The sequence below is a fragment of the Seriola lalandi genome, unplaced genomic scaffold (genome assembly GCF_002814215.2).
Source record: "Seriola lalandi dorsalis isolate HSWRI2012SDOR001 ecotype SW California unplaced genomic scaffold, Sedor1 jcf7180002054767, whole genome shotgun sequence".
Taxonomy (NCBI): Eukaryota; Metazoa; Chordata; class Actinopteri; order Carangiformes; family Carangidae; genus Seriola; species Seriola lalandi.
This window is the reverse complement of record NW_019525320.1, coordinates 1,586,362-1,611,115: the sequence shown is the minus strand read 5'-3', so window position 1 is coordinate 1,611,115 and position 24,754 is coordinate 1,586,362. Positions and strand designations below refer to the sequence as shown.

General features: G+C 42.2%; 1 protein-coding gene across 2 annotated transcripts in view; it reads left to right on the top strand.

The window, feature by feature from the left end:
* Nucleotides 1–24,754, top strand: part of cacna2d3a (calcium channel, voltage-dependent, alpha 2/delta subunit 3a) — a 117,150-nt gene that overhangs the window by 47,752 nt on the left and 44,644 nt on the right. For both annotated transcript variants that reach the window (XM_023425158.2, XM_087178989.1), the window contains exons 5-11: nucleotides 2,702–2,864; nucleotides 8,945–9,076; nucleotides 9,620–9,831; nucleotides 10,957–11,031; nucleotides 14,438–14,527; nucleotides 15,200–15,313; nucleotides 21,153–21,231. In XM_023425158.2, the coding sequence (XP_023280926.1) occupies nucleotides 2,702–2,864; nucleotides 8,945–9,076; nucleotides 9,620–9,831; nucleotides 10,957–11,031; nucleotides 14,438–14,527; nucleotides 15,200–15,313; nucleotides 21,153–21,231 (865 nt within the window). The remainder of the gene's footprint in view (nucleotides 1–2,701; nucleotides 2,865–8,944; nucleotides 9,077–9,619; nucleotides 9,832–10,956; nucleotides 11,032–14,437; nucleotides 14,528–15,199; nucleotides 15,314–21,152; nucleotides 21,232–24,754) is intronic.

The following is a 24,754-nucleotide window of genomic DNA, read 5'->3' as shown; positions in this document are numbered from 1 at the left end:
GCTGAAATGAAGCAACATTCATTCTGTTCATCTGGAGGTGTGTTTGTGTCCATGTGATGAATGAAGTACAATATTCACTCTATCTTTTAGCTCTGTCTTTGGTCTCTACCAGCTACTGAGGGAAATCTCTGGCTGTTTAGCTGCTAAATGCTCCAATGTGTTCGCTAGCTAGTCGATAATTTTGACTGTCTCAATGACTTTCTCTCAGCACAAGTGTTTTAAATTTATGTTTTGCTTTTATCTTGATATTTTTGTTTTTTAAATTCTATTTTGTTGCTCTTGTGTTTGTCACTATCATGACTCTTTGATATTTTATGCTAATTGTGTTTATTGTGAAGCACTTTTACTTTTATTTTGAGTGCTTTTTTAAGTAGGGATTTGCCTACTAAAAGATTCACAGTCAGAGCTGACAAATCAGGTTTAAAGAACACATTTCATATACATTTAGAAATTTTTGTCTTGCTTCCTTGGTTGCTGTTTTTTCTGTCTATTCTTAAATACACAAGTTTGAAGTGGTTCTCCAAAGCAACACAGCAAAACTCAAATAAAAAAAGTCCTTGTCAAAGTCAACTAATTTGGATTCTGTTCACCCTGTTGTACTGAAAAAGGCGGTACCATACTGGTTGTAGAAAATAGCTGGTATCCGAAACATTGTAAAGGTCAATTTAGATCAGATTTTCACAATTGGTGGGTCAAGACTCAAAAGTGAGTTGCATACAGATGCTGAATTAAGAAACCTGTGACCTACACTGACTTGCATTGTATGAAACGTGCCATGTATTCGTCTTCTGACTCTCACCACTGCTCTTGGATGGCCTCTCCAGCCCACTCACTTTAAGATGAGGATTTTGTTTTGTGTAACTGAGTGAAAAAAAGAGCCCATTGAAAGACAATGAAAAAGATAAGAGAGTAGTTATTTTTGAAAACATATTTTAAGTTTTATGCTCACATCAACGTGTAACGACCCAGGTAAAAGACGAGAGGGAAAATATAGGCCGAAATACGCAACACTGTGCTCCCTCACCTTGAAATAGCAGTGTTCCCTTTGATAAAGGGCTAATAAGCCTAATCAGGCCTGATTAATTACACTGATAGGCTCTGCGTCTGCCAGCCTAATTGATGGCTTTATCTGTGTTTTGCACCGGGCTGAGGGGATGATGGTGTTCCTCAGGAGGAGCTGAAAAGATTTAGCCCAAATGAAGGTTACTGGTGCGAGAACAGAGAAGGTAGGGTGGTGGGGTGAGTGTTGCTTGAGGAATATAGAAGAGAGAGTTCAATGAAGTAAGTGGTAGGACAGCCAAATGTATTTGAGGTCTACGGGCTTGTGTCAGGATTATTTGGTGGCGAATAGGCACCAAACACTTGTAAACGTGTGCTGTATGCTGTTTTCTCTGCACAAATTCACTCTGTACTTACCCGTACAGCCTTTTCAGTCCCAGCCAGAAATCAAAGTCCAAAAAGTGTCTGTCGAATGGTAACACGTGTACCAAGGTTTTGTATTGGGCACTTGAGAATGGCAATTCATTCTTCTCAGAGGCCGTTTTCAAACCCTACTCTCCTGATCATTACAAGAGAAATCAGCATGGCCTTGAGCAATGTAATCACCACCATTCACCTGCAGTAAGAATTGTACTGGTGCTGCTGCCATTGCTGCCGACGGTGAGAACAGTTAACGATATTTTTATTCAGGGAAATGTAAAGGTTGTTCTCCATCAGCTGCTTCTTAACAGCACATGAATTTTCATCCTGTAACATCCAGGTAACAATTAAGTATTCATCATCTCTTCATTGTGGTGAATTGACATTTAGCTCAAATTTCAGATGTCATCAAGGTAAAGTTAGTTTGAAATGAGAAAAGAGTTTTGGGCCACTCTCACATAACTTGAAAGTTGCAACACAGCCTTTACTTCTTACTTGGGCACAAACAGTTTTATAGGCCAAGTTAGTAAATATGTGCCTCTGCAGTGAAGCAGTTTGACCACAACAGTAGCCTCTTTTTTCACCAAGACTGAAATCCAAAAGGTGAACATACATATAGATAGATGACACCTTGTTAAGTCGTGAAAAAAACTTTGTTTCAGCTTTTGTTGATATAAGTATAATGTCTAATTTTACTGTAGCTGTATAGCTCACTTACATGTGAGCAGACAAAAATATGCATGCCTTCGGGGTTTTAGTCTAAAATGCCACATTTTCTTTCCAATCACTTGTGCATCTTTATCTCTTTGTCATCTTTTGTTCTGCATCGGCTGTAGCCTTTGTAGGCTGTGCCCCTGTGTGGTAGCTCAGACTTCAGAGCCTTTGGGATGCAGGGAGCCATGTGCTCTATATTTATCTAGCTCTATGATTTATTAATAGTCTCCCCAGTATGCGCAGTCCTAAAAATACAGTGGAGGCAGAGCAGCACATGCAGCATCTAGTTGGAAGGGAGTGTGTGGAGGCTGAGGAGGGATCTGTTAACTCAGCAGCTTTCCACTATAGCAACATGCACGTATGGGATGATCCAGGGATTCAGGTTACATCGGTACGCAGACCGCCCCCTGACTCAGCACAGAAGTGACCCAGTCATCCTATATAATAGTGATAACACAATTCAGCAGGATGAATATGTTGAAACTGAGATACACAATTCTGATTGTGTATTGAAATGTTCAGTTAAGTACTAACGTGTGTAATCCTATTTCTTTGTTCTTATCTCCAGTATGAATACTTCAATGCAGTCCTGATCAATGAGGTGGATGAGGAAGGGAACAGCGTAGAGCTTGGAGGAGAATTCATCCTGCAACCCAACGACCACTTTAACAACCTGTCGGTCAACCTGAGCCTCAGCGTGGTCCAGGTACCCACCAACATGTACAACAAAGGTAAGTTCATGACCTATAATTGTCACAGTGCAGGTAAGGCTGGACCCAAATGCAGCCAACACGGGGGGATGAAGTGCAAGGGTGATTGAACAAAGGTGAAACACATTAGGGTGGGGCAGACAATCACCAAATTGGGGGAGAGGACCAAGACAGGAAGTAAAAACATTGAGACACACAAGGAAACGAACTACAAAATAAAACAGCAAGTGACAAACTCCAAACATAAACTAAAAAAAAAGTGTCTGCAATGGCAAACAGTGACAGTACTCCCCCGAAGCCGGGGGACGGTGGAGGTCGCGCGGGTGGCCGACGGCAAAGATGGGGTCTCTCCGAAGCCTGAGCAGGAGAACGGCGGAGAAGACTGGATCTCTCCGGAGGTTGAGGCGGGGGATGGCGGAGATGACGGGGTCTCTCTGGAGATCGAGCCAAACCGATGCCCAGGGGTAAGGCAGGGCAGTTCAGTGGGGCGACCCGGAAGTCAGGCAAGCGGACGGAACCACCCTGGAGGCCGACAGCAAAGACCGGGTCCCTCCGGAGGTCGCGCCGGTGGGCGACTGGAAAGACCGGGTCCTTCCGGAAGTCGAGCCCAGTGACGGTGGCGAAGATGGGGTCTCTCCGGAGATTGAGCCTGGGGACGACGGAGAAGACGGGGCCTCTCCGGAGGATGGCGTCGCCCCTTCTGGAGGGCGAGCAGGAGGTCATGGCCACAGGGGAGGAGCAGGAGAGCATCCAGCGATGCCCAGGGGCAAAATAGGGCAGGTCAGTGGGGCGACCCAAAAGTCGGGCAAATGGACGGAACCGCCCTGGAGGCCAACGGCAAAGACTGGGTCCCTCCGGAGGTCGTGCCAGAGGACGGCAGCGAAGACGGGGTCTTTCCGGAGGTCGAGCCGGGGACGGCGGAGAAGATGGGGCCTCTCCAGAGGGCGAGCAGGAGGTCACGGTCACAGGGGAAGAGCAGGAGAGCATCCGACGATGCTCAGGGGCAAAACAGGGCAGTTCAGTGGGGCGACCCGGAAGTCGGGCAAGCTGACGGAACCGCCCTGGAGGCCGACAGCAAAGACCGGGTCCCCGTGGAGGTCGCGCCAGGGGACTGTGGCGGAGATGGGGTCTCTCCGGAGGACGGCGGAGAAGATGGGGTCTCTCCGGAGGTCGAGTCGGAGGACGGCATTAGCAGGATTCGGCCGGACCGCCGACAGGACATGGGGAGCAGGTGTCGACCGGACCGCCGACTGAGAATCATGAACAGGAGTCGGCCGGACCGCCCAGGACAGGAGGAGCAGATGAGATGTTGTCCAGAACCACTAACTCAGGAACAAGGGAGGAGTCGACTGGGACCCACGCTGAGACAGCTGATGCGTCAGCCAGGGTGGTTGGCGACGGTTCCTGGTCACAGGAGAGCAGAGGTTCTGGATAGTGGGGTAGTTGGGGCTTGGGCTGGAAGGACTCGTCAGGTCCTCCAGATCTGAATCGGAAAGGGGGTCAGCCATCATGCAAAGGGACCTGACATTCGACGGGAGCGCTGGCTGGAAGGACCGAGGCGGAGGCTGCTTGGGGAACCGGTGTCTCCATGACCTGCGATTCTTCCCAGGGGCTCCCTCCCGTAGAGACCTCCCAGGGAGGCTAGCCGGTTACCCCAAAAAGGAGACGGCTCAGGTTCCTCCAGATCCGAGTCAGATAGGGGATCAGCCAGCGTGCAAAGTGGCCTGACGACCGACAGGAGTGTTGGCTGGGAGGATTGAGGCAACCTCAAAAAAGCCATGCTGCTGGGGCAAGGGTGATTGAATAAAGGTGAAACACATTAGGGCGGGGCAGACAATCACCAAACAGAGAAACAGGATCAAGACAGGAAGTAAGAACATTGAGACACACAAGGAAACCAACTACAAAATTAAACAGGAAGTGACAAACTCCAAACATAAACTCAAACAAAAAGTGTCTGCCATGACAAACCATGACAATAATTTACAATAAAGGTGCCAAAAATACAAGTGTGCAGAAAAGGTTAAATTAACACCATTGCCGTAAAAAATTATCATGTACATCTGAGCTTTTGTTCTCTAATTTGGATAATAGAAACCCCAGTCTAAAAATTAACAAAACATCAGTACAAGAGTTAGTACGTGTGTTGGTGCACATAGATGTACGCCTGTGTCCGGAGGAGGATTTGAGTTCATTAACTGTAACTCTTTGGATCATCTCTACCACACACTGACTTAATTAGCAGTTAAATAATCAGACTTTCTGCTAATGTACCATCCACCCAAGTCCAACCAATGAAGTCATGGCCTTGTACAATGCTCAGTGGACAGAGTGAATGTCATGTCGGCTTAACCCAGCCACCACAGGCAAAGAAATTATATGGAGAGGGGGGGAGTAAATGAGAAAGAAAGTAGGTTAAGTCAGACTGATGGAAGGTCTGAGCAACAGATTAATTACAGCTAGGTAGAAAAAAAGAGAAAGAGCAAACGGGAGTGACAGGAGGAGAGTGAATGAAATGGAAAGGAATTGAATGAAAGTGTGAGGAGAGTGAGGCTGGCAGGCAGGCAGACCGATACAGGGAGAGGAAGAGTAATTTTGATTTGATTCAAAGGCAAATGAGTAGAACGTACACGCACATGCACACACACGCACATGCACACACACACACACACACAGCTTTAAGAGTTTTTAGATCTGCAGGCTTTGTTCATTGGCAGTGATAACATGGATGTATTTGCTGGGACTACAGGGAGCTTGTTGGCGGGCAAACTCTCACTGCTCCGCAAAAGGAGTCTGGGAGGCTTGGCTTGGGGCAAGAAAAACAGTTTGTGAATGATTCATTAAAACATTTGAAAATATTCTTCCTTAAATTGTTCTCCCTTTCTCCTTTGGAATGAATTTGCAAAAGTTGGCTTATCTATCACCACAGTATTGTTCATATTGTGAACAAGGACTTTGAAAGTTTCTTTGCCACAGCACTGTAGCACTGACATGTAATTAATACTTTCATGTTTAAGCCAAGAAAGTTTGCAGGTGTTCATAGAGAAAATAACACTGCACTGAAAAACACAAGGTGTTATATTAGTCCGGGTTTTTATTTATAAAGGGGCAAGTGAGAAGATGAAAAGTGATCAAGGAAATCCAGTTTGAGCAGCAAATCCACAGGTTTAAATGCTTATCAGATTCCCAACACTGCTAATAAAAGCAAAAAAGAATAATGAAATTCTACAACTCTGGGAAGTGATAATGGTAGCAAACAGTAGCACTACTACATTATTATTAGAACATAATCTACAAATAATCCGCACTTAAATTTGTCTGATTAGACAATGTATTTTCTTTTTTTTTGTGCATTCCTGTGCAAACACTGGTATCAAAGAAATGCACAGAGAGGCCATGTTTCCTTCATGTGTACTGGGCAATCACTGTCATCCGAACCTGTTCTTTATGCTGCTAAAGATTTGGCTGTAGCTTGTGCACTATAAATGGTTTGGCGGCAGCAGTGATGAATTGGAGCTTGAGTCCATGATAGCAGAAAGCTTTGTGCCCCTAGAGATTAATCGCAGGAGGAAAGCACCACATCAAACATCCAACTTGCAAACTTACATCACAACCAAAACAGAGCTCCCACCATGATACTATATGAGGCTTAATGATAAGATCATGTACCAGTGATGCAGTATAGCCATGCACATATTTGCAGCAGGTCGATACTCTCTGATGTCCATACGTATACTTACATTTATATTCTCTGAGATGCGCACACACGCACACACACACACACACACACACACACACACACACACACACACACACACACTGTTTCTCAACTCTCTCCTATTCCTACTCATGCTTCCTCCCTCCTCTCGTAAAACCAGCCCCTCCTAATCGTCATAAGTAACCTAATAAAGTGAAGTTGATTTCAGCTCTGATCACTCAGGCTGGTGCAGTGGGTACCTACACAGTTCTACTTTTTAATCTGAGTACACGTGCACGTGTGAATAGAGAATCATGGGAGCTCCTTTGATCAGATTGAATTAAGGAGTACATTAGTTGAGATGAATTTAAATGACAGTTTAGGGGAGAAGGAGAGCCCATACTTCCTCCCTCATCATGACGAGTCCAGATCGGAATAGACACTCAAACTGCACCAGAAGTGACGGTATTGTTGTGTAAATGGAGCCTGGATCAAATCCAGCATCCTCTCTACTCCGCTCCATAGAGGTGGATAGGTGTTTACTATCAAGAGAGGGCTTTAGTGTGCTAGCTTCCAGAAGACTAATTCAATCATGGCCTATTGGCATGACTGTTGACAGCAGAACAATGTTGCCAGCATAGGAGATGATGGGAAATCTGTTATCTGCTTTTCTTGTTCTCTGTCCATTAGGTACTTGTCTGTCTGTCTGTCTCTCAGTAATTTTCTGCCTGCCTTTCCGTCTGCCTTCCTGGCTTTCTTTTTTATCTCCTTCTAAAGGCTTTTGTGGATCTGTCTCACTGTATGATTGTGTCTGTCTGTCTGCTTATCCTTTTCTGCTTCCATTTTCCCCGCCCCGCTTCTGAATCAAGCTAAATTGTGGTAGTAAGTAGCTGTAATGAGCTTGGCTTCCTGGTTGCTAACCAGTTACAGTCATTCCTCCTATGCCTCACCAAATATTACAATTGGTAAAAGCTATAGCACATATTGTTCTGATGCATATTTGCAAAGACACACACTGTATGTTACATTAATACTGCCCTACACAGGCAGAGAGCAGTAACTACAGAAACACTGAAGTAAAAAGAAAAGATATAAATATACAGAGGTTGTTATGCCTTTGTTTCATACCTTTTTAGATTTCTCCCCAAAAATGATTGTCCTATAATACTTGGATGAGTTTAATGAAATCCAAGGGTAAAATTGCAGCGAATGGGTCATTGCAATTTTCTTGTCAATGTGGACAAGTTTGTTTAAGAAATTAAACTTTATTTTGATCATTTTCAGTTCATAGTTTCTAGGAATTAAATATAGTATCTCTGTTTTGCAAGGCGATTGACAGTGTGTTGTTATATTTTAATTGAAATCAATTTAATAGATTCATTTACAATTTATTACATTTAAATATGTGGTTCACTGTGAAGAAACCTCAATGTTAACCACACCACATTCTGCTGAGCTAGCTATCTTTAGCACGAGTTTATGAAGATGAAGAAAGACGAAGATGCTACTTTATTATTATGGATATTTTCTTTTACAGAAATCAGCTTATGAAAACTTAATGAGTAAACAGTTTTCGCTAAATCTCATCTCACCAGCTAGCTTTCACGTGATGTTGACATTTTTTCTGTAGCTGCCTTGTTGACTAGCTAGGCTAGCTATGGCAGGGAGTGCTTTAGCCTCCTAAGACCCGAGCTCTATTCTTTGCTATATAGGCTGATTGGGACCTGAGAAAAATGATGTCCACATATGAGGACATTAGTTTTAAATTTCGATTACTGAGTGGCAGTATAATATCCTCATATGTGGTCACCAGGCCCTTGTTGAGAAAAAGTTAGTATTGTGGTCTAGAGAACCCAAAATGTGAGGTCCACATATGTGGACGCCAGGTCCTAGGAGGTTAAGTGTGACAAGTACATCCTATATACTACTACAATCCGGTTACTACAGTCTGAGCAGCAAATACAATACAATATTTATTTTGTACTTACTTTAAAATGCTGTTTTCACTTGATATAAAACATATTTCACAAAGGCAGATAGGTCTTAACTCAATTTTGACCAAATATGTATTTATTGTATTTAGTCTTTGTAGGGCAGAATAAAGTCTACAGTCTCTCCTATTTATTTCTATTCTCTTATATCTCTCTTATTCTTTTTTCTCTATTCCCATCTTTTTCTCTGTTTTTATGCTCACACTTGCCTGTATCTCTGTGTAATGAATAGGTCCTGCTAGTGATCTGTGGAGGTGCAGTGTTATGATATGACTGGATGAACAGGCACTAGAGAGTACTTGTTCCAACCTCCTGGACTATAAAAGCAATGTTAACCTTTTTAGTCAAATAGTGCTTCTTTGCTCCTCCCCATGCTTGACTTTGCCCCTTCTTTTTTTCCCTTTATTCCTTAGACTCTGCAATTGTCAACGGAGTGTTCTGGTCTGAGGCGCTGAATAAAGTCTTTGTGGATAACTTTGAGAGAGATCCATCACTCATATGGCAGTACTTCGGCAGTGCCAAAGGCTTTTTCAGGCAATACCCAGGTAAGTGTAAGTGTGTGTTTTGTGAGGGTGGATTGGTGTTGGGTAGTGTTTATGTGCGTGTTTGTAATTAAGTGGCTGTCTCCCTAAAGCAGAATGATGGGTGGGGGTAATCTTCAGTGACTGACAGCTAGAGACTGGAGGCTAGCAGGTTGAAAGAAATGTTGCTGTCGAATTTTTTGGGGCTTTGAGCAATACAAATATTCCTCCATTGTGCTGGGGTGCCAGCAGAAATCTCAAATCACTATCTGATAGCTAAATAACACTAAAAATAAGTGAGAAAATGTGTATTTTTGCAATGTGGGAAAACAGAATTTCTTGAAATAGCATAGTTTTAAAAAGCAGATGATAAACGTTTTAGAAAAATATCTGTTGTGACAGAAAAAGCAGTGTGTTTTGGCAGAAAGCCTTTAGGGCTCCAAGAACAAATTTCCTGGCCACCTCCGTTTCTGCAGAGGTAATGGTTTGTTTTCCTTCCATACAAATGATGCAGCTCCAGCATTATTGCAATTCATCGTTTGTCTTTGACGTGTGATGCTCTTCAAGGAATCAAATGGAAGCCAGATGAACACGGGGTCATAGCTTTTGACTGTCGTAACCGGAAGTGGTACATCCAGGCTGCAACCTCACCGAAAGACGTGGTGATCCTGGTGGACGTCAGCGGCAGCATGAAAGGCCTCAGGCTGACCATTGCCAGACAGACTGTCTCCTCCATACTGGACACTCTTGGAGACGACGACTTTTTCAACATCATTGCTGTAAGTTCATACAGATGTGTACACAGCTGCAAGGGGAATATATAAACTACTTAACCTCTATGTTTTTTTAGACTCAGATAGACATACACACACACACACACACACACACACACACACACACACACACACACACACACACACACACACACACACAGAAACACACATAACACAGGCCCACATCCTCTCCTCCTCAGATCAGAGGAAATGCTGGAACGAATCAGCTTTCTCTTCTGTCACGCTCACAACCAATTAGCAGTCAGCTGAATGAAGATTTGAATTGCAAAAGAGACAGTTGTGATTGGATCCCGCCTCAGGCACCCAAACCATTGTTATCGCATCTCAGTCTGATGAAACTCCATGAGTGTGTATGTGTGTACATGTGTGTGTGAGTGTGTGACAATGCACTTCCACATGTGTGTGTCTGATGCTAATTCACATCAAAATGTAGCTAGTCACTTTGCCAGCCTCCATTCTCTTTCTCCACAGAACAAAGTCTTCATTATCATTTGATATCCTAATCATGTTATTTTGAAAATTATTCTTTTGAAAAATAGAGAAAAAGAGGATTTAGACAATCAGGCAGAAACATATTGTTTTCCCCAAACTCTTTAAAAGGATGTGTCATTTTGACTCATCTGTTTCTTTGGTCTTTTTATTTGTGCTACTTTTACTTTATTACCTTAGAAGACTCCCAGGAAGTGTCAAAGTTGTTGTGGATTTTGTCCGAAGTATCTGCAGTGCTGCAATACACACACACACACACACACACACACACACACACACACACACACACGCAAGGACAGAGCGATGACAGACGGATGTATGTACATAGATTAGGGCAAAATTACTGGCTTTGGAAGAACACACTTCCATTCTCTTTCTTGGCCTTTGAAGTCTAATTCATACTCATGCATTAAATGGTGAGTATTATCACAGAATGGCAGGCACTGAGTACATTGTGTACTGTACATTGTGTGCAATGTGTGTATGTGTGTGTGTGTGCTTTTCATCAAGATGAGTGAAGTTTCTTACATCTTCTTTTTTTGTATTTATCACATTTGTATATATACAACAGTTTAAGTCATTACTACTACTGCTTTAATGATTCCTTCTGTATTCTTCCAGTACAATGAGGAATTGCATTATGTGGAGCCATGCCTCAATGGGACTCTGGTCCAAGCAGACGTCACCAACAAAGATGTGAGTCTTTCTTTCTTTGTCTCTTATTGTTTTCTCGTCTTACAGTCATCAGTGACTGAGTCTCTGGCCAGGTTCAGGGTTACTCGAGGAAAGAATTAGAAAATGACTGGAGGTTCAGCATGACATGTTTAGGTTCAAGCTTATTTATATAATCACAAAGATCTATACAACAAACTTTCTACCAATTCGCACTCTTTAATTTAAAATAGCAACAATCTGAAATTTAAATATACGATACAGTGTAAGATAAAAAATATATAATATGTCATAGTGTGGACCATAAATAAGAGATGTAAACAATACACATTTATATGAGAAGATGTCACTGACTAAAGGCTGAAATACAACAGTATACACAATATACAGTGCAAGTATCGCAGTGGCATGGCCTGTTAATCAGACTGCTTGTGGAAAAAAACTGTCTGTGCCGCCTGCTTACAGGTCTAGGAGGGGGGTGCTAATGCATATGTGAAAACGGTTTTATAAAGTCCTTTGTGGGTGCTGTGGGTACTGTGGGTGCTGTGGGTAATCTATTTGTTGCCTTAAGTGATGTAACTTGAGGCAGCATTAGTTGGGGTTGAGGATTACAGGTTTGAAAAATTAAAAAAATCTGGAGGTGTGGGCTTAGATAGAAGTAAACTGACCAGAACTCTGTTGCCCGTTTCTCATCCCTGTTTGAGAGCTTCAAGGGTATGTGAGCCGCTATTAGCATAATACACCCATATGTCCAACCAAACTGTATGTGGGTAATGTCGGGGCCAGGTTTTGACAAAGAAGAGGAATGCATTAATTTAAAAAAAAAGATGGCATCTCTGGTTCTGCTGTCGGCTCAGAGACTTTTTCTTTAAACTGTCCATTGTGACAGTGTTACAGGATATTGATGCTAAATTGGTGGAGTATTCTTTAAAATTATTGTTTGGATTTTCTTGAGGAAGTGAGTGTCATAAATATTCCCACATAACGTGGTTTGGGGAATGTTTGTATGTTTGACTGTATTTTGGAGTGTTAATAAAGGAGGTTTTCATCAAGATGGCACATGTGATAATCCTTGCCTCCTCTCCATTACTGTAGCATGATTCCCTTCTTCACCTAGGAGTCTCTGCTCCTGTCTGGTGTCTATAATATAGGCTCCATCTCCAGGTGCCCACTAAAAATTCAATCTCTTCCAAATTCTTTAAAATTCCATTTAAAAATTCAATAGCTAACCTCTATTAGTCCATGTCAAATCTTTGGGACACAGCTGTTTAGTACCAAATGCATGGACTAGTTCCCATGTACCACATGCAAGTGCTGTAGAATTATGTGTGTGTTCACATCTGTGGGTGTGTGCCTGTTGGTGTTTAAGTTAGTTTCTGTTTACTTCTAAATGAGTGTACACTTATGCATATGGATTAGCATTATGTGTTTAACTCCAGATGGTAGTTTAATGTGGGGTGAGTCAGCCAGCTAAGAGGGGAAGGCAGTCTGCACTGGTAGATAAGGCTAATGTCTTTTACTTCAGCTGGGGGCAGGAAGTGACTATCACACTGGAGCCTTAAAATGTACTGATCTGTCTCTCCAAAATCTGTTATTTCATACCCAAACTTCAACTGGGTCATAAATACCTGTAGTCAAGCTTTCATGGCACACACATTCATCAGGCATATATTACCATGAGTAGTTATTTGTCTAATTAGCATCAACAGTGTCTTAGTTAGAAATGTTGGTTTAGATTTTTTTTTAATTTCTTAATTCTTTTAATTCTTATTTTTTAACCTACTTTTCTAGGTCTCACATAACATAAACATCTTTCCACCTGCAAATTTCCAAATCCTTTCTAGCCAAACAGTTTTTTGAATGGATGCAGGGATGGAGCTTGAATTTGACTTTAAAAGTTGTTTCTATCCTCTAAAATGCTTTACTAATATGATGCTGAACTATAGGCTTGACATCATATTTGATCATGCAATACTTGTAGATCTATTTTTCAAACAGTCTAATCCTATTCACATCAATACGCGGTATTCACTTTTTTTCCCTTTTTTTTTCCCATGCATTTATCAGCTGCTGCATTTGAGGACATTTTTATTCATTGATTGTTATGTCACTGTAGCCTGGCTTCGTCAAGCTGACTGCTGTGATCATTTTCGAGTATAAAAGGTGTCTGCAGCATTGCAGGGTTTGATGTCCAATGTTCTGTACATTTCAGAGCCTTGTGGTATGGTTGAGCACATTCAGATTTGCGTGCACACACGGACACGCACACTGTCTGAATCTGCCACTTTACTACACTGCTGCACCAGGGATTTAGCATAGCCTGCTGTGCTGAGACGAATCACTTGGATCTTAACTCACATACCCTCACACAGACAAACACAATAGGTAAAGTTTGCTGTGCTCTAGTGCACAGCCTTTTGTTGGAACATATTAACCCTTTTATCCACATCAAAGGAAAGGTTCTTTTTTGCCATATGGGGACATCAGGGATGCTGGAGGTTGTTTTTGTGAACATACTTATGTGTTTTGCTGGTGCTTATGCCCTGAGTTCTGTGTGCATGTTTTGCACCCAGGTGAGCAAGCCCTGATTTGGCCTGACGCTGTTTGAGCCACCTACTGTGTTGAGACACTTTCCTCCTTCCCCTCATTAAGGAGCAGACGACTGGAGGAGATGAATGTAGAGGGAGCGAAAGGAAAGGAAGAGAAAGATAAGAGACTGATGAGGATAATGATGGAGGTGCAGGCCTAGATTTTAAAAAGTGAGAGACAGAGTCATATCTAGACGTGGGCGTGAGAGGGTTGCTTACCGTCATAGGTGGGAATTGTTTTTGCAGGTAGTTGGACAGAGCAACAGTCAACAGCTGGATTGAAATAGCTATAGATAGATTGAACTGGATAATAGCTTGTGTGTGTCCATGTGTGTGTGTTGCCTCCAGGCTGTTGTAAATAATGAGACATGCTCATGAGACCTGTTAGGTTGCTGACAACATTAAACTCATCATTAGTTGCCAGAGAGGTAATGTACCCTTTGTGGCACAATTACACCTATGAACACGGGCCACACATATACACACACTTTCAGTCAGGATGTTTTCAGTCTAAAGATAATGTGGCATCCTGCTGCAAAAACTGGCTCAGAGCCATGTTCAAGAGCCCATTAGACCATTGGTGCAATCTTGGTTCACACGTAAATTAGGGGTAAATCAAGTTCAGTCAAATATTATGTTTCTCTGTGCTATGAAAAAATAAAATCAATATCTTTGCATTTTTATCCTTTTACTGTAGCTATCTGCTCTTCATCTCTTTTTTTCTCTCCATGAAAATCAATAATGAACTCTAATCCTGTCACCCTCTGTTTTCTTTTTTACCCATGCTCTCTCCTCTCATCACCATGTTCATAATGGCTTCTCCCTAAATTTTATTTTCCTAGCATTTCCGGGAGCACCTCGACAAGCTGTTTGCTCAAGGCATTGGTATGTTAGACATAGCTCTGACCGAGGCCTTCAATCTTCTCAGTGACGTGAGTAGCACACTCGTGCATGATCACCCACGCGCAGCCAGACGCATTCACATGAACACACGCACACATACTTACACACAGAAAATAAACAGTTCCATGCACAAAATTAATTAGTGCACTGTAATTAATAGCTAAATTGACAAAATCATGCAAAAAACTAAGTAAACAAGACACTCGATGACTCAGGTTACTGGTTCGACATCTCCTCATTATGGGCAAGCAATTAATCAAACACACATGCACACAAACACACAGACGCGCATTTACCATCCTTTTCTAGATGCTCATATTTCAACAACATGTATCTAAGGTATACTGGAATTACAAATGTCTCCAGCTTAATGACGCCTCTCTGTAATCTTAGGGTGGCAATGCACTTTCACAGTAAATGTCCTAGTAGTTTGTGTGCATGTGTGTGTGTACAGGAGGCAAACTATTATTATTCCATTAGCTTAGCGTTACTGTACAACACAGTTAGCTTCCATGACATGCTAATTCATGTAAAGTTAAATTACGTGCTCAAATGGGAAGTAACTAGATTAGCTGTTTGATTTGAAAAAAAAAAAAGATTTTAAACTAGTTAAATTTCCATTTGGATTGAAGAGAAACTTTCATGCTGCTTTCTTTATTACCCCAACACCCCCACCCCCTCTTCTCTATCTCTGTCTCCAGTTCAACGAGACGGGGAGGGGTAGTGAGTGTAGCCAAGCCATTATGCTGGTGACAGATGGGGCAGTGGACACATATGATGCCATCTTTGCCAAGTACAACTGGCCAGAGAGGAAGGTAATGTATAAAACACACAAACACATACATCACATTATTCTGCAGTTGTGTTCCAGGACAATTGCATAGTGAGGCTGGCTGAGCTCAATTTCCTAGTATGCCTTGTTCACAACTTCATGGACCTGAGACCATGTATTCCAGTGAAGATGAACACTGGACTAATGCATTCCTGTGACTATGAATGAATTTTTAAACTTACTGCAATAGCAAAACTTACAAATAGCACCTTTAAAGTGAAACAAAGGAATCTGTAACAGTCAATTTCTAATACATCAATCAACAGGAACATAGAGAAGGATGATGTTTTATAGGGTCAGGCAATTGATTACAAATCATACAATTATTATAACTACATCAGAAATACAGTTTCTAGAGAAATACTGCACTTCTCGCTAGCAGGATCACCATAAGAAAAAAGCATCAATGTTTCCCATGCAGACACACCGCTTTTCTCTTGTCATATTTCAGGGCATGTTTTTGCCAAGTATTAGTATTTGGTTGAGTTGTTAGATAAAGTTTTTGACAAGCAGAAGGCATTGAGCAGTATGGGGTCCTTTCAGAAGGCTTTAAAACAGTGTTAAGTATGGTCCTGTCTCTGAGGTCTGAGCCGTCTCTCTCTGCTGTCCTGCAAGGTAATTGTGGTGCTCTTCTGACAGGCCATGAAATGAAATGGGAGGAGAGAGGAAAAGAGTAGATGGAGGGGAAGGAAAAAGGCTCATTCTTAGGTCATTTTCTGCTGTAAAAGAAAGCCCACAGGGTCCTCACCCGTAAAAGGTTGAGGTAGAAGTACTAAAGCAATGATACATGCATACACCCTAAACATATACCGTATATATGCGCATACAGCACAAACTTTCAATGCCTCAGGTAAGCCTTTTAACAGCTCAAGAAATGCTTTTACACAGAATGTGAATGTGAAATATTTTGTATGTGTGTGGGAGTCTGGGGGATCTGGCATCTGGCAGCTGATGTGAGTGTTAGGACACACAATTTTCATTGCGAGTCTGTTTAGAGCACATGTTTGTATGCATTAATATAATGCATTAATATTTCCCAAATGCACTTGTATTCCCATGTGTTTGTGTGTGTCTGGTATGGTTGCAGTCCCCCCCCCCCCTCCCCTCCCCTCCCCAAACGCTCCTGCCTCAAGGCTGTACAGCAGTGAGCGGAGAGGGGACAAGGCTGCTAGATACTTCCATTTAGAAGAAGCCCCGCTGATAATAGAAGTCTTCAGTCTCTGTCACTCTCTCGTGTCTGTCTCTCTCTATCCCCCTCCCCTCTCTTCCCCGCCACTGCTGGTTTTTAATGGCTTCCTTCCACCCAGCCTTACAGCTTCACCACTGTGTAGCTTCACACTGAGTATATAGGCATGCGTAGGAAAACCTGAATTTAAACAAGTTTCTGAATATCTGTATGCAGATGGCATTTATTCCTACAAGCCAAAGAGAAAAGATCATACGATCATAAAGAAAGCATTGCCATGAAAAACAGTATCTACAGATGAAAAGTCTAAAACACTGAAAGACTTCAAATACATTTCTGTAATGAGTTTTGCTTTCATGTTACACCAGTGATTATTTTCAGAGAGATACTGTCACAATTTTCAGATAACAGCCTTTTATAGATAAAGATTTTTCAGAAGTAATTTTGCATTTATCTTTACTCTTTGTGGCATGACCTTAAAAACCATAGTGTATATAAAATAATACAAAGAACTGAAATTTTGTTCACCCAAAGACCATTGTGGTGATTTGTTTAAGAGCATACCTGCCTTTGCTCTCTGATTGTGCGAGGCTTGTGTGGATTACTGATTCCAATCATTTCTTTGAGTTAAAACAAGAGATACAAGTACAAGACAAAACAGTCACTCCTATACTCACACACATAAATTCACACATGGCTACCTGTCCACACAAATGTGCCCACACATGTGTATGCAGCTACACACTTAACATGAAAGCACATAAACATGGACATATTTGGACACCCATACACATACACATGCATCTACACACATGTGAGCCACAATATCAGTCAGCTGTGATTGAATGATGCCTTATGATGCTGTTCCCAGCATATTGTCCATTTCCCTCTCTAATTTTAATATGTGCAGTAATTGAGAATTTCAAAAATCAACAGTCAAAAAACCAAAGAGAACCAGTTATATTTGCGTCTTTGTTTCTGTGTGTAACCAAAATGCTATTTTAATGTTATGTGTTGTACTCTGCATCTACCTTTGGCTAAAGAGGTTCATCCTCATCTAAATAGGGGAGCCAGATATAACTAAGCCCAACAAGAATTTATGCAAATGTATTTTGCGAAGGACATAGAAATGCAATACATCCTTAATCATGCTGGTAATGAGAGGGGGCATCAATGCAGCCATATCAACAGTAACATGAGAAATTCTAAGTTGAAAATTGGGAACGGGGTTTCTCACCATCTTTAAAAGTGGAAAACATATGGCATTGATTTAAACGGTGGTGGTGGACACCCTTCACTCAAACTAGTTGGCCATTTCCTGTCTATAGTCGCATCAAACTCTGTCAACCACCTGAGAGTGTGGACTACATTGCATCTAATGGTTCAAACTGTAATTTGGCAAAAAGTCTTCCTGGGCCAGAGTGAGTGTTGCCATTTGCAATTTAAACAATGGCCTCCCTAAAATGTCTGCACAGGACAACACTGACTGCTGGGGATTTTGATGTGCCCATAGCCACAACTGTGGTCCATCTTGCTGAAGCAAGGTGAAGCTAGACAACAATGCCTACTGATGATAGATAGAGTGTCCTGTCCATGTAGTGGGCTACATGTACTTCCCCAAGCTTCAGGAGATTGATATGTTGGGGCCACACACACCCTTGCCCATGTCTGCTTGTGCACCTTGTCTTGTGTGCACCACCTGTACCTTACATGTCGTAACCATTTGACAGTGTATCTTGAGGCACCAGTAAAGGGCCAACTGTAAGTGTCTGGAGGCTACACTGCTGCAATACAGGCTGTAAAGGGTAATCCTTCGGCTCAGTCCCACATATGAGATGCGCAAATGGGCACATGTAGTAGGGCCAGCAGAAAGGCCTTGACTGGTGATACTGTGAGCCCTAAGGGACAAAGACACAGCCCAAGCTGGGAATCCACCACTTTAGGTTTAGAAAATCTCTGAGGAGGCTCCAGTCTGCCCTTGGCCCACTTAAGGCCAAGTTCAAATGCATTTCACCTAAGCAGGGCTACTCTGGTTGAACAGATACTTAGACTAGAAAACCAAAAGGGCATCAGCCATCCTTAAGACAGCAAACTCACACTCTCTCTTACGCACATCTCAGTTTGCTCTCCTAAAGTCAGTTTCAAAAATACCAGATTGATAATCAGATATAGTAGTGTTAGACTAAAACTTCAGAAAGGGATTAGAAATTACCAATTCCTTTGCATTTGCCAAGACTGATTACAGTTGGGCTTGTAATCATTTAGAAGTGTTGGGTCACCAGCTTTTTTGTAATGGTGGAACAAAAGCAGATTTCAAGATAAGGAATTTCATTAAAGACAAAATATAGATGAAAAAGATGAGTTAGTGAAGGAGAAATAAAACCAGCAGCCAACTTCAGAAAATGTGGCACAGGATTATCAGGGTCTTTTTATTTGCTAATGTCTAAAAGTTTGAATGCCTTGTGTACCACTGCGGTAATAACAATTGAAATTAAAAGGCTTGCTAACAGGTGCTGATGAAAAGATTTCTTTTCAAAAAGTTGTCAATCTGAATGAGAAAATAATTTTGTGGCTTTTGTTTTGCCCAAGTCAAGCTGGGCCTATTAAGTATATTAGACAATCAGACCAAAGAATCAAACCAAACATAATTTCTGCCTTTAATTCTGTGGCATATCACAGGTTTTCAGGTTCTGGTTTTCAGGTTCATCCAAAACATGTGTACTTATCCATAACTGAGGTGTAACAATCGTCAGCCTCAGTGGATAGTGCTCATATACAAACCAAATCAATTTTAAGAATCATCACTATGTAGCTTCATGGATGTAGTTTTGGTTTCAGGTTAAAACATCAAGCTGATATGGATCTGACATCAGCTGGGGTGTTTTTAACCAACAGTCAGCCTGTCTGATCCTATATTATGCTACATATTGCATGAGACCAGTAACATCAGAACAATTAGCCTGGTGCTACAGTGTGGGTTGCAATAGTGTGTTCTGAACAATAAAACACATGTAGCCTTACAGAAGTAGTTATAGTCTTTAAACGTTTGTGTGACTGTTTACACAGGGGAACTGAATGAATTATTGAGTTAAGTGCTAAATATATAATGTAGGAGTGTGAACAAATAGATTTTTGCACACATAAGAACTTGTGTTTAAAATGAGGGCAGAGCATGCGCATCGACCTGAAACTTGCCCAAGTACGAGTACAGCTACATGAGTGTCTGTGCATCTGTGTGTGCATGGATACATACATATGTGTGTACTTATATGTCTCTGCATTTGCGCTCTTGCATGCATATGTATTTTTTTACATATCCTGCCTATGTAAAATTTGTGCAGTCAAGTAGGTTGAAGATTGCATGCCGGAGCCAGAGACCCTGCAAGTTTTTATCTCCACAGTACTTAACTCAGCTGTAAACCTCTTCCATATTTAATAACCAGCCTGCTGTAGTTTGACCTCTGTCTTGGCTACCAGTGAAAGAAAACACATAACCACAACCAGAAAAACTCACTGACACATTTTAACCGTAGCCCCACATGCAGGGGTTAAGATCTTGTTGGCAATGTTGTGTTTCCCTATCACTCTGGCAAAGTCATTCAAATGGCTGAGGTTTGTATGAATAGAGGATGATTACGGTCTACATAATTAGGGCTTCTTAAAAATGACAGTCTGACAACTGTACTTATTCACAGTGAAGCTCATTACAGTTGACAATAGACCACCAATATCCATACTAGAAAATGAGAGCCTAAAGGTAGCTGTCTATGGTTTATATCTTTGTTTGCGAAAGTCATTATAATCACTATTAAATTCATAAGGTGTTTATCTATGACTCATGGCAATTAATTAAATATAACTTGAAGGAAGTATTACTCAAAAAGGAAATGCCATATATACATAAATTATATTTTTATGATTTTCAGAGCCTTCTGTCGAGTGCAGTCATCCAAAAATCAGATATAGACATACACATGCCCACATGTAGACATGTGTATGCACACACACACACACACACACACACACACACGCACGCACGCACACACACACATTCACACACACAAACACAAACAGACACATGCTGTCAGGGCAAAGGGAGGCAATGAAAAATGCAGGCATGGGAGCTATGGCAGCTGTGCCCCCAGAGGCTTGCATCTGGTCCAATCTGGCAACCTGCTCTTCACACACACTCATGCACACACATACATGCACACACACACCTGCCAACTACACCTGCTGCGAGAGCCAACTGAGCACTGCTGGGCAAAAATGGGTTTGGCAGCAGAGAGCTTAGAAGATTCTCAGGATTGAGCGCATGATCCTTGAGTTTGGCTTTTTCAACTCAAAATATTTACTTCATGCTTTATCATTTGTATTCATTCTAATTGCAGATTCTTGATACGCTTATCTTATTTAAAAAACCTTTATCTGGTAATCCTTAATTGTTTAGTTTCTTGAGCTGATAAAAATAATTTGAATTATTTCAAGTTGGAGAAAGGTAATGCTAATCAAAGGCAGATAAAGAATGAGCCTTCTGCCTGGCTTTGACAGTGTTATCTTCTATATGGTGGTGTGGTGGGCCCTATCAAAATGCGATTAAAATGACTGACGGAAGCTATCTGCTTTCTCTCTGCAGGTCCGCATATTCCCTTACCTGATTGGTCGAGAGTCGGCCTTCGCAGATAATCTGAAATGGATGGCATGTGCTAACAAAGGTGGGATCTTACAACACATGCATAGACTGCTCTACTTTTTTCCTCCTCATAATCTGTTTTTGCCGAGGAAAGTTGCTGCATGTTGCTGTCACCCAGGCGAAAATGAATACATTATGGAGCTCGGGATTTGTTTGGGGTGTCTGGCGTATGTGTCTGTGCACGTGCATGCAGTTGCATAGACATGCGTTTGTCACTGCTCATCAGAATTAGCATGTGTCTGTGACAGCAGGCAGCTGGTTCCAGTTGCACAGACCAGATATGTCACGTTACATCTTCCTCTAAGCCTAAAGTCCAAACTATCTTGGCGATACACCACTTTTCGGCTGCTTTGTGTGTGGTCATGGTTGTCTCAGTGTGTAGAGCGCTTTCCTTCAGGTTCTATATTTAGCTGGGAGGTGGGTGACAGAGACAGGCTGGCTCCATGTCCTCGGGCTGCCGTAGATAAGACAAGCAAGCCATAGGTGACACAAGGGGTGTGTGTGTGTGTGTGTGTGTGTGTGTGTGTGTGTGTGTGTGTGTGTGTGTGTGTGGATAAGAGGACAAGGGCATCCACAGTTTTGCTTAGAAGTGATATCAGAGAACCCATCCAGTCAGTTTGAAGGTGTCAGTGGTGATGATGAGTCCTGCGTGTGTGTGTGTGTGTCGTGCTACATAAGTACATGTGTGTTTGTATGCCGGATGATGAGTCAGGCTTGTGACAGTGACATCCTCTTTAGCCTGCAGGAGCTGTGCAGAACAGTCTTCTCTTCTCTGCTCCCTAGGCACAACATCTCTATTCCATCTCTACTGCAAACAGCTAATTCGGTTTCATTTCTTCGCTGTTTTACTGTAGGTAGCTTTTCAGGTGCAAAAGTATCACCTTGTCTGCTCTGTCGCTGAAAGCTGTGATGACAAAATCTCTCTCCTTGGCCTTTGAGTGCAGCAAAGAATATTGTTAATATTCTGGAAATTCTAAGTATCATGGCACAGGGAGTAATGTGTGGAATAATTTCAGGTTTACCACTAAGCCTTATGGCTGTGAAACCTAATAACAGGCCATACTTATGACAAATGCCTTCGGATGCCGGTCAACAAGAAAAAGGTGCAAGCTTTAGCTGAAACCGGAATGAGCTTGACCAGCTTTCGGCGATCAATCCACTTGCTCCTTGCAGTATTGCTCACTTGACTCCATGGCTAACGCAACTCGGTCAGGGCTGCTCCGGTCCTGTTCTCATTTTAACAATGTTGCACAGCACGTTATGATATTCATACCATGCAAAAACACACACCTTGGTTTTAGATTTTTTTGCACCCTGAACTAATTCTCCCCCCGTTTCACAGAGACAGGGCCATCCATCATGGCGATGGAGAACTTTAATCCTTGCTGCAGCTCAGCTGCAGTTCATTTAGGTTAACAAATGGATTCAGGCAGACATTAAAGGAAAATACTTAAGGATTGAGGGTTACCAGTCATTTTCCGTCACAATGTCAACAACAGCGGTTGCACCTTCAGCCACAGGCAACTCTCTTCTCTTCTTCCTCTCTTCTGGCTCCCCTGGTGTCTGCCCTCAGGCCGGCTCATATGGCGTAAGACTCGCCCTCCAGAGACTAGCAGCCAATCAAAAATGAGACATGACAACCTGCGACCGTGGCACTGAGATATAGCACCTTTAATATGTTGATGGACTACAGTGTATGTATGTATAATACAGTATACTCCATCAGTGGATTTTCTACTGTCTCTCAAACATACAGTGTATAGCCAAAAGGAAGTGGACACCCCCAGACCAATATTTTTGTTTACTTATTAAGGGAAAGTGCTATATTTAGTGTTACATTATATCTTAGACAATAGGATCCAACTTTATGGCAACAGTTTACTATGAGAAGCTCTCCTGGTGTGTGTCTGTCTGTCTGTCTTTCCTTCTGTCTTTGGGATGGGAAGTGGCATTACAGAGTCATAGCCATGGTGTTTATTATAATCAAAGTTAATGTAATCCCGTAGATATGTCTTATTAAGCTTTGAATATAGCAGAGTTATTATGCGTTGTATTTAGAGCCACAGAAGAGACACAAATCTCTTGTGTTATGTATGATGTCGTCTCCCTTCCGGTACTCGTGACTTGAAAGGTGGGGGTCAAAGCAGGAAATACACCTCAGAGTCTTGGCTATTATGCCCCTGTTGAGAAGGGGGCCACTGAATTTGGCTTCATTACATTTCCAGATCCAAGCAGTTCGGTTCAAGCTCATTTTGATCACGTGAAAAGCAGCTTTTACATTATGTGTATTGTTGAAAAAATTACCTGTGTTAACATAACATGTTGACAAGAATCTATGCGATCACGTGTGCAGTTAATGCCCATGTTTCTGGAATTTGATGTTCACCAGTCACATACGGGTGTACGTGAAGGTGTCCACATATTTTTGTAGTGTAGCTTAGCTCTGCCTCACATCATGACATTTTTCACATCCACCTCATCCATTCCGTTCATTTATCAGGACACCTTGTTGTGTATTTTTACCCACACGTCACCCAAACCAAGGTCCTTTAAAAATATATGAATGCCCTCATCCTGATCAGACCAATGCAGAGGCTGTCCTGCCCTGTATGTGCAACAGGTGTACCATGTCACTGAAAGCAGGGAGCATTCATTTTTTTCCCCCTCCCCAGCTCATCTCTCTGGCCCCGGTGGCTCAGCCCGAAGGACGCTCTCAGCCTTCCAGTGGGAGTAGTCATTCTTCACTCACCATTGTGATGAACGATGCAGTTAGACTGAGGCAGCTTGCTTTGTGTGATGTGAGTCTGTATATGTGTGTGTTGTCATTGCACTGTCTGGTGGAATAATGGCCGGATCTGAATGTCTCTGAGGATAAAAGGGATGAATCCGTCAAGCACTCTGTCTCATTTCAGATACTTCCTTCAGTACACTGTGTTTACTGCGTCCTTACTTGTGCAGCGTGTGAATTTCGACAGGGTAGTGTTGTCTCAAATTGAACATGGCCGTTGTGCACACTCACTAGAAATGATGTTTGCAACATTTGACCATGATTTTTGCATCACCTGTCAAAATATCTTCCTGCTTGTAGTAGCACACCTGGTAGAGCGAGTACCATTAAGGCTTAGTCCTAATCACAGCGGCCCGGGTTCGAATCCAACCTGCGGCCCTTTGCTGCATGTCATCCTCTCTCTCTCTCTCCTCAACTTTCCTGTCTCTCTCTCTCACTGCATCTGCAATAACGGCATAAAAAAGCCCCAAAAAAAAATTGTCAGTGTGAACGCGCTTATGCACTCAAGATAGCAAGTGTGAGTACGGAAGAATGCGAAATGAGACACACTGCAGGGTTCACTTCGGGGTCAAGTTCAGAGTCAAGTGCATTCTTGTTGCTATAGTGACTGCAGTAATCATGTACTTTAAATGCCTCCAGCTTTAGTATAGGAAATTAGACTTAAGTCTTTTCTATTTAAAGTGTTTTTTTCTTTGGTGATAGATTTGATATTAGATTATCAGATCCTCTCTTTAGTTATTTTGGGGGGGGGGGGGGG